Below are 10,766 nucleotides of genomic sequence, written 5' to 3' on the forward strand. Positions count from 1 at the left end.
AATTCTATCAAACATTTAGAGAAGAGCAAACACCTATCCTTCTCACACTCTTCCAAAATATAGCAGAGGGAGGAACACTCCCAAACTCATTCTACGAGGCCACCATCACCCTGATACCAAAACCAGACAAAGATGTCACAAAGAAAGAAAACTACAGGCCAATATTCCTGATGAACATAGATGCAAAAACTAAGTGTCCATCATCGGATGAATGGATAAAGAAGATGTGGCACATATATACAATGGAATATTGCTCAGCCATAAAAAGAAACGAAATTGAGCTATTTGTAATGAGGTGGATAGACCTAGAGTCTGTCATGCAGAGTGAAGTAAGTCAGAAAGAGAGAGACAAATACCGTATGCTAACACATATATATGGAATTTAAGAAAAAATTGTCATGAAGAACCTAGGGGTAAGACAGGAATAAAGACACAGACCTACTAGAGAATGGACTTGAGGATATGGGGAGGGGGAAGGGTAAGCTGTGACAAAGCGAGAGAGAGGCATGGACATATATACACTACCAAACGTAAGGTAGATAGCTAGTGGGAAGCAGCCGCATAGCACAGGGAGGTCAGCTCGGTGCTTTGTGACCGCCTGGAGGGGTGGGATAGGGAGGGTGGGAGGGAGGGAGACGCAAGAGGGAAGAGATATTGGAACATATGTATATATATAACTGATTCATTTTGTTGTAAAGCAGAAACTAACACACCATTGTAAAGCAATTATACTCCAATAAAGATGTTCAAAAATAATAATAAAATATATAAATAAATAAAGGGACAGATTCTGACAAGTTCAGAGGAAAAGGGAATGGGGAGAATTTCAGAGAAAGGGGAAGTTGGGTGAGAGTGTTATCATGGGGGAATTGAGGGTATAGAGGAGGTGTGGGTGGTGTAGAAGGAAGGGGGATGATGGCTTCAGAGGTGGAGTCTGGACAGGGAGAGCTGGGGAAAGAGACAGGTGGTGCTGAAGGAGGAACCAAGCGAGAAGAGCATGAGGCTTTGGGAGACATTTTATCTTTTTTTAATTGTTTGCCTCAGTTCATCTTAAAATCTTAATTTGCAGAGATACTATTTTAGACTCCCAATAATATTGGGAAGCCTCAAAATACCAATTGAAATAAGCATTTCACTCAGTTCTGGAAATTTTTAAGCTCTTGTAGTCCAATTTGGTTTTAAGAAAATTGTTTGGAGATTTCAAAAATTCCCCATAATGGCCATTGATATTTTTTTTTCTTTTTTTTTTTTTGTGGTACGCGGGCTTCTCACTGTTGTGGCCTCTCCCGTTGCAGAGCACAGACTCCGGACGCGCAGGCTTAGCGGCCATGGCTCACGGGCCCAGCCGCTCCGCGGCACGTGGGATCTTCCTGGACCGGGGCACGAACCCGTGTCCCCTGCATTGGCAGGCGGACTCTCAACCACTGCGCCACCAGGGAAGCCCCGGCCATTGATATTTTTAATTGTTGTTTGGCCAGATTGATCCATTTAGTTGCAAATGTGCACGAGGAAGGACCACTGTTTTTAAATATGAAATTGGCTGGAGTCCGGGGGGAGGGCGGAGGGCACTCTTAAAATTCTTAGGTAACTGGTATCCCATTTCTCAGATGTTTTTCTTTAGAGTGAAAGTGAGGTAGGAGGTAGATGGGCCCCAGGGCTGAGCAGCTGGGGTTTGTCAAGTGGAGTAAATCGGAGCTTTGTTTTCCCTGACACTCCAAGGACAAAATTAGTGGCAGGAGCTGAGCCCTGCTGGAGTAAAGAGATAAGACGACCACATCTATCACTCCTGAGGTCAAGGAAACCTCCCCAACTGCACATGTACAGGAAGGCTCCTTGGGGGGTCAGAAACGGAGGGAGCACCGTCCCATAGTAGGTGTTTTAAAGCCTCCCATAAGCCTCCACTGGAATCCATCTTGGCAAAAAGATGTGTGCAAATATTGGATAGGGCCCTAAGATAGGTCAGATATGAGAAAAGAAATGAGATAATTGGCCAGAGGAGAACAAAGACTCAGAAGAACTGCCCCTATATAAATGATTTGACTTTCTCTTTACTGTACTTCTCCTTATTAAGGAGGACACCCACACCATTCCTCTCCAGGTGTGTATTCCTGTTTTGTTTCTGTCTAAATAAACTCTTTCTCTGTGTGCTCTCCCACATGTTGTGCTGTGTCTCTATTAATAAACTTTGTACCTGTTTTTGCAGTTTTTGCCTCCTTGAAATATTCTTGCTTTCAAATGGGGGCAAGAGCCAAGGCAACTTTGCTTCTAGCCTCTAGCCCCTGGTGGTCTAGCAGATGGGATTCCTGGTTTTCATCCAGGCTACTCAGGTTCAATTCCTGGGCAGGGAACTAAGATCTTGTTTCAAGACCAGTAACTGCTGTCTCTCTGAGATCAAAGAACAATTTTCAAGCAGCTTGAAGAGCTTACAGCTCAAACAACTTACAAGCCTAATACCAGCCAATGTTAAAAAAACAGCTTGGTCCCAGAGAAGCCAGGCTAAAAGTCTTTTCAGCCAATTTCCAGAAAATAACCCCTTCCAAAGGAATAAGTCAAAGGCTAAAAAACCAACACGATTTCAGTGAAGCAAGGGATTCTTTCCCCTGTCCCAAAAGAATGGGTCTAAGGCATTTCAGCCTGCTTCAGTTGAAACAGTCTAATCTCAAAATCAGACCAAAATGCCAAACAGGTACTTTCATATAGAACAAGGACTTACCCAGAAAGACGAAACTTAAAATAGATCCCAAATAAAGCCTACAGAGCATCAAATGCAAAGAGAGCATGAGCTCAGATCTAGAAGAAAGACATACCTTCAAACTCCAGGGTCACTGAGAAAGCAGTGAGTGATAATGGGGTCAGTTGTGTGTACCACACCTGTTTGCTCACAAGCCCAGAGCCTTTGAGGATCTTCTCTGGTCCCTGCATGGACCGCCAAGGTGTTGACCAAATAAACAGATAAATAGACAGCCAAATATTTCTCTAGGGAATATGAGTTTTTTCAGGATCAGCAGAGAATTGCAGTTCAGGGTCTGCAACCATGCAAAACAACATGCAAGTGCCCGCATGGCAAGGGAAGGAGCACACTTTTATAGAAGAAAAAGGAAGTTGGGAGGGCTATAGTAAGCAAAGAATCCATGGCTTTTCATTGGCTGAATCCTTGTGAGGAAAGAAAAGGAGTTTTTCTTCTTCCTATTGGGATCTGCTAACATTGCAAGGTGTGAGAGCTCTCCATTCTGGTCTCCCAAATTTTTATTTAATTTAATTTGGGTTTCTGGTTTTTTTTTAATAAATAAATTTATTTATTTATTTTTGGCTGTGTTGGGTATTTGTTGCTGCGCACGGGCTTTTCTCTAGTCGCAGTGAGCAGGGGCTACTCTTCGTTGCAGTGCACGGGCTTCTCATTGCAGTGGCTTCTCTTGTTGTGGAACACGGGCTCTAGGCACGCGGGCTTCTGTAGTTGTGGCTTGCGGGCTCTAGAGTGCAGGCTCAGTAGTTGTGGCGCTTGGGCTTAGTTGCTCAGTGGCATGTGGGATCTTCCTGGACCAGGGCTCGAACCCATGTCCCCTGCATTGGCAGGCAGATTCTCAACGACTGCGTCACCAGGGAAGCCCTGGGTTTCTGTTTATTAATTTTTTTACAACAGTGATGGGAAGGCTGACACAATTCTTTAAAAGAAAAATATTTTGTGCATTTCTGTAAACCTAATGTATCTAGTATATCTACAGCTTAAAAATGAGCCTTGTAGACCCAGCCCTTGATCCTTTCTCTTTAGCTGATCCCACCCAAAGGGCAGACTGTGGCCATGAATCTGGGGATCATCTGTGTATCTCTGTGGACAGTTGGTGGGCTGGTGAGTTTAAGGTAACAATCAAAACTCAAATTGATGACCTTTCCTCAAAGAATCAATTCAATCTAGAATCCCAATTATAGAAACAAAAATAGAAATGAGAACTACTGCTTTTACAAAAAAAAAAAAAGGAAAAATCTCTTTGACCCAAATATTGTGAATGTTTTGACATGAGGTTTTAGACACTATTTTAAAAATTAGTAGTTAATTTATCCAATTATGAAAATATCAATTAGAGAAAACTAGTAACCTCAAAACTTGCTTTAAATACATAGGACAAAAGTAGGAATTTGTAATACATTAATAACTTTTTGTTTATACAGACCTTAATTATTATCTCTCTGCAATACCCTTCCTTGCTATGGTTGATTCTGGCATAATGGGAATATCATCAGACAATGTCACCTTTCTGCCACCATCCAAGGATCAAATGAATTTTTGTTATAATGTTTCTAGCTGTTATTCATCCTTTCCAGGTACAATGAAAAAATGGAATAAATTTTACCAGGTTTTGGCAGGGGTTTTTTTAGGGTTTTAAGTAATACTCTTCGAGAGTAGTCAAGTAAATTTTGAATAATATTTAATGTAAGATTTTTTATGCATTGAACAGTATGTTCCTAAGGAATAAAGTTCTAGTATCTAAATCTTTATTAGGATGACAATATTCATATGAGTAGATTACTGCATGACATCATATCTCATTAGCACCCACATTAATATGAAGACTGCCCTATCCATTCTTTTCACACCAAATAAATTATATTCAAAACCTGTAGAAATTATGTCTTCATAGTGCATGTTCATCACATTTTCAGGTCAAGTGAGCAGTAAACTCTATAAATACTACTAGGGAATAGATTGCGGTGAATTTGATCAGCTTATTTCAACTCACTTTATAAACCATCACCTGCGCTGACTAAAATGATAATCTGACAATCAGAATCAAATGTTGATGTCCAAAGTGAAGTGTCACGGGTGAGAGAGTAAATGACCAAAGATCAGGTTTCCCTTTAGAGAACTTGTTCATTATGCTGCATATGATTAGGTGAAAATACTCTTATACCTCCTCCCATTTCTGACTTTTAAAACTTTGTGGAAAGTTCATTGCACGGCAAGAGAAAAACAAATAAATGAAATACTACATTATAAAATTCTGAGCATTTCAAAACCATATGGTTTATTTCTTTCAAATGGATTCAGTAATACTAGTAATTATTATAGCTAATATTAAGCTCTTTGGGGAGAATTAAGCATTAAGTTTTTTATACTTTAACTCTTAAATGTTCTCCCCTCATTTAGAATATTGAAAAATTATATTTATAAATAGAATTGATTTTCAGAAAGAGAGATTGTTATAATTGCGTAAATATTAATAACATTTTCCTTCTTGGATAGCAGGTAAAGTCGTATTCTAGAAACTTTGATGACCTCTTGAAGTACTTATGGGTTGCACATGTCTCATCCCTGAAGGTTGTTCATGAAAAATTTCGCAGTAGGTAAGAATGGATCTAAAGTTATTTTTTTAATCTTACACTATCTTTCTATCTTACACTATCTTTTTCACTGAAATGTTTTTCAATTTACCTATATGTCAACCATCGGGAAGTATTATGATAAAGATAAAACTGATAAGAAAAAATTTTACTGGATAAAACTTGAAAGTATTTTATAAGTAGGTATATTTCCAGACCAGGTGATACAGATAATACAGATATAACATTATTCATTACAAATTAAAAATGAAAATTTCTTTGTCAATAAGAAGAGAAAATGGAACGTAAGTTGAAAACAGTATGGAGAGTCCTCAAAATATTAAAAATAGAACTACCATATGATCCAGCAATTTCACTGCTGGGTATTTTTCTGAAAAAAAAAAATGAAAACACTAATTTGAAAAAAATATATGCACCCCTCATGTTCATTGCAGCATTATTTACACTAGCCAAGACATGGAAACAAGTGTCCACCGACAGATGAATGGATAAAGAAAATGTGGTATATATACACGGTGGGATATTATTCAGCCATAAAGATGAAGGAAATTTTGCCATTTGCAATAACATGGATGGACTTTGAGGGCATTACTCTAAGTGAAATAAGTCAGACAGAGAAAGACAAATACTGTGTGACCTCACTTATATGTAGAATCGTTAAAACAAAACAAAACAAAAACAAAACCCCCAAAAAACAAAAACCAAGCTCATAGACACAAAGAACAGATTGGTGGTTGCCAGAGGTGGGAGGTAGGTGAAATGCGGGAAAGGGGTCAAAATGTACAAATTTCTAGTTATATAATAAATGTCATGAAGACATAATGTACAGCATGGTGACTATAGTTAATGGTATTGTATTGCATATATGAAAGTTTCTAGGAGAGTAGATATTAAAAGTTCTCATCACAAGAAAAAATTTGTAACTGTGTAGGGTGACTAATGTTAACTAGACTTGTGGTGATCATCTTGCAATATACACAAATATCAAATCATTATGTTGTACAACTAAAAAAAAGAGAAAAATTGTCTGTCTAGTATATATCATTAGGAAAAAATATCAAACTACCTGAAAATCAGGAAAAATTCTCTATAGGTTATTTCATTTTTCAGTGGTTACCTGAAATGAAAATCATGTGTTCTTAAAGAGATATCCAAATCCAGCAGAAATTGAAATTGCTAATCCTCTTTGATTTATATCTTTACATTTTGAAACAATGAGAGTTGGTCACATTCCAGAGTTTATGCAAGTAGAGCATGTTTTATGAAAAAGGCAAAACATTTGACTAAAAGTACATATTTTCTGGGATGATAATTTCTAGATTTAAATTCTAAGAACATCTCTTCAAAGTTTCAAATCTAGGGGCTAAATCAATACCATGTTTTTACAGTCTGTAATCTAAAAAGTAGAATAATGTAGTTTTGAAGAAATTAGCTGTTTTGTAAGTTCAGTTGGCAAAGTTCTGAGTTCACTAATTCTAAATGCATACTCCCCCTCACTTGTCTATTAGGTTACAACATTACTCTAAACAAGAAGCAGAGTTTGAAAGCAGCAGGGCTTTGTTTGTGGATTATTTAGCTCCACCCCTCTTCCCTTCAGCTTTGATTAGAACATATGGACTCCAGAAGGGCCTGCCAACACAAATGCTTGTTAGTGGGAATAATGCCCCCTTCATCAGTGACTTTACAGGCTTTCAGAACACAGTCCTGCTTGGTGTAAATTTTCTCCACAAAGTGTATAAGTATACAGGGAAGTGACACAAAGACTTTATTTTTTTGTAAATTCTATATGTTGTGTTGATTTCATAGGTAATGAAATATCATTAGAATCATAATTATGAATCACTACAACAGATCGTCTAAAGAAAGAAATGTTGACTTCCTGTACGTATCTGTTTCAAAGTTTTCACAATAACCTTTGTAGGCTTTTTTTTTTTTAATTTATTCTTGGCTGTGTTGGGTCTTCGTTGCTGCTTGCAGGCTTTCTCTAGTTGTGGCGAGAAGGGGCTACTCTTCGTTGCGGTGCACAGGCTTCTCAGTGCGTTGGCTTCTCTTGTTGTGTAGCACGGGCTCTAGGCGCATGGGCTTCAGTAGTTACAGCACACAGGCTCAGTAGTTGCAGCGCACGGGCTGTAGGGCATGCGGACTTCAGTAGTTGTGGCACGTGGGCTCAGTAGTTGTGGTGCACAGACTTAGTTGCTCCATGGCATGTGGGATCTTCCTGGACCAGGGATCGAACCTGGGTCCCCTGCATTGGCAGGCAGATTCTTAACCACTGAGCCACCAGGGAAGTCCTCTTTGTGGGCTTATGATGGGTTTCATTTAATGGGACATATTATAGGCCCTCCCTTACTTAGCATGTCCTCTCTTCTGGGGTCTTCGCACAAAAACAGCAGATCATTTTAGTTTGACAAGGAGATAAGAGAAACCTCTATTTATTTCTTGGATAAGTTTTGCTATTTTATTTTATTTTACTTTGTTTTAAAATGAAAAATATAATAATGATACTTGCCATGACTAACAGAACCATGAAATAATTTTATGTGAACTTTCTTCAGCCAGTTCTACAGATTATAGACATAAAGAAAAAAATCTGATCCCCTAAATTTCTGGTTTTGGAGGAGGTATATTTCTCCAAAATTTCCAAATCCTAGGCTTACTAATAGTGGAAAACAGAAGAAATCACATAATGGTAAATTTGAAAATTACTGTATCATTCAATTTCCCAGATACTATTTACCATTTACCCTTGTTCTATTGAGGAAAAATATATATATATATATTTTATATATTTATATATATATATATAATTTCTATTCCCTAAAGTCAAATTCAGAAATAAGATATGAGTCAAAATAAAAATGAATGCATTGTAAATTTAAAATTGTGTATGCCTTACTTAGGGTAACACGATATTTGAATAAATAAACTTTGAATTATAATGGCAAAACTCAATAGGATTCTATTTCTCCCTCGCATAATGATTCAGGATGTTTACTCAATTGAAAGGAGGCTTTCTTCCATGGTAATTCAGGGACTTAGGATCCTTCAAACTGTGGCTCCGTCAATCTTTACAGCTTCACCATTGTATGCTCAGTACAAAAATCAAAAGAATTAGAGAGCTTAAAGAGAGACCCCCTTTTAAAGGCCTAGGACTAGAAGAGATAAGCATAACTTTATCTCACATAACTTTGGCAAAAATACAGCCCCACTGGATGGAGGATGGGAGGGACTTGGGAAAGTTCATTCTTGTCTGAGCCCCACTGATAGGGGAATCCAAAATCTGTTGAATTGCCAGTCATCTTTGCCACGTTGTCAGATACAGAAAGTAAACTCTAGGCCAAGATGATTTAGCAAACTTGAACTTCCCAGTATGTAAAGAATGAGGGATGAGATGAATGGTTAGAGTTTATTTCATTTAAAAATTATAAAATTTCTAAATTTTTGTAAGCTCTACTTTTACTAAAATTAGCTTTGGATTTAGTAAGGAGTTTTGAATTCACTGTAGGCTACAATAAAAAAGAAAAAGATGCAGAAAAGAAACAGTAAATTGGAACATAGTTAAATGAGTTACCTAGCTTCCTCACTTCCCCTAGTGATTGCGTGCCCCCACTGATGCTCAGAATTCAGAAACCGTGCTGAAAACCCTGGCAGATGTTTTTAGTTAACTCAAGTATAGACAAAATAATAATAAATAGAATATCATTAATCAAAATATTTTTACAGTTGAACATGTCTGGTTCATAGTTAACATATATTAAACTTTTTAACGTAACATTCAACTACATTTTTGATATAAAAAATTTTAAGATTTTTCTTTACACTAGCAACTGCACTAAATTTTCTTGTATTTTAGCCTTTATGCCATGATATTTTTGTGACTTCAAGTCTCCATTACTTTGGCATTTAAAAAAAATTATTTATTTATCTTAACCAAACTTGGGAAAAGTCATGCAGGGGAAAGTATAGTCTGCAGATTATACCACTTGCTTGTGTGGCTGCCCTGCCTCACTCTTAGTGTGGAAAAATACGGGGAAAAGAGTGATTCCTGACTCCTGAGACTTTGATGTGTAAGTTCTAACCAATCCCAGTCAAGGACCTCCTGTAGAAGAATTAGGGGTAGAGCAAGAGTCCAGGGATGTTAATGGAAATAACTGCTCATAAAATAAAGTAATGGGAAATAAATATGATTTTCCCAACAGAGAACTAGTAGAAGAAAAAAGAGCAGTAGCTCAAGCTCAAGTCTTCTGTATCCTCTTTCTTGTTCATTAACTGATCAATCCATTCTGACATATTTGGTCCACCCAAAATTCACAACCGTTACTACTTTTTTTCTATTTCCTAATAACATTTCATTTTATGACTATTATTTTCCTTATTTTTAAAATATATTCAACATGTCTGTTATTTAAAATTCAAACACTACAGAAAGTTATTAAATGCAAATAAAACTTATCTTCTCCATCATCATCCCTTAACCTCCATACCATGATTTCTTGCCTGATATATATACTTACATATATTTAAGTTTTGGGCCCACTTCTACAAAAATAATTATATGAACTAGTGAATATAAATAAATGAATAAATTATTTGCTAAAAACTCTGTATTTGCATAAAAGAGATTATATGAATGGAACTGTTCTATGCTATATATTTTTAACTAATCATGTATATTTTAGATATTAGCAAGTTAACAAATATTAACAGACATCATTCTCTTTAAATAATACATAACTTTCCACTGAATGGATTTATATTCTTTCCAGTTTTAAGCAATGCAAAGTGACATTTGCTGTCTACTTTCATTAATTTAATTTGTTGGAATGGTGACAGATTAAATTGCTGGGAATGAATGTATGATCAGGTATTGCCAAATGGCAGTGAAAGAGTGTGGTATAGATTATGTTCTTATCAAAATAAAGACACACACACAAAAAAACCCCACACAAACTGTTTATTAAGATTCATAATTCTGCATAGACACCAAAAATGAGTATTAGCAAACTTTAAAATTTGTAATAGTCTAATATGCAAAAAATATCACTTCACTTTTTATGGGTCTTATTCTTTTAATCACTGCTGTATCCACTATTCTCTTCAGTTACTTATGTATCTTATAAATTTGAATATGAAGGCATAACATAATTTTAAAGAGCAAAACATGTTTTATTTTAAAATGTATATGAAAACATGCTAATTTTATACTAATTGAAATTAATTTTGTTAAATTGAATTTTGTTTTAAATAATTTCATCTTTTGGGATCAAAGTTAAAATTTTACCTACAACTTTTAAATGTCTTTAAATTTTCTAGGAAAACTGTCTCTCGTTATATGGGAAAATTTAATGAAGTTACAAGAAAACTGTTTCTAGAGATTTTGGAATTCATTCTTCATTGTTTTAACTAAATACTCCTGGAAATGTATAATA

The 10,766-nt window shown here is 36.3% G+C and overlaps 1 protein-coding gene across 1 annotated transcript; it reads left to right on the forward strand.

Annotated features, from left to right (window-relative positions):
• Positions 1 to 3,729: 3,729 nt before the first annotated feature.
• Positions 3,730 to 7,092, forward strand: LOC137204874 (protein LEG1 homolog). The gene is made up of 4 exons (XM_067702893.1): positions 3,730 to 3,847; positions 4,168 to 4,352; positions 5,240 to 5,340; positions 6,846 to 7,092. The coding sequence occupies exons 1-4, from the start codon at positions 3,730 to 3,732 to the stop codon at positions 7,090 to 7,092; spliced, it is 651 nt and encodes a 216-aa protein (XP_067558994.1).
• Positions 7,093 to 10,766: the final 3,674 nt, after the last annotated feature.

This window comes from Pseudorca crassidens, chromosome 13 (genome assembly GCF_039906515.1).
Source record: "Pseudorca crassidens isolate mPseCra1 chromosome 13, mPseCra1.hap1, whole genome shotgun sequence".
In the NCBI taxonomy this organism is placed as follows: domain Eukaryota; kingdom Metazoa; phylum Chordata; class Mammalia; order Artiodactyla; family Delphinidae; genus Pseudorca; species Pseudorca crassidens.

Coding starts and splice junctions, on each gene's coding strand:
- LOC137204874 (XM_067702893.1), top strand. CDS start 3,730: ATGAGCCTTGTAGACCCAGCCCTTGATCCTTTCTCTTTAGCTGATCCC. Junction 4,353..5,239: donor AATGGAATAAATTTTACCAG/GTTTTGGCAGGG, acceptor CTTCTTGGATAG/CAGGTAAAGTCGTATTCTAG. Junction 5,341..6,845: donor CATGAAAAATTTCGCAGTAG/GTAAGAATGGAT, acceptor CTTGTCTATTAG/GTTACAACATTACTCTAAAC.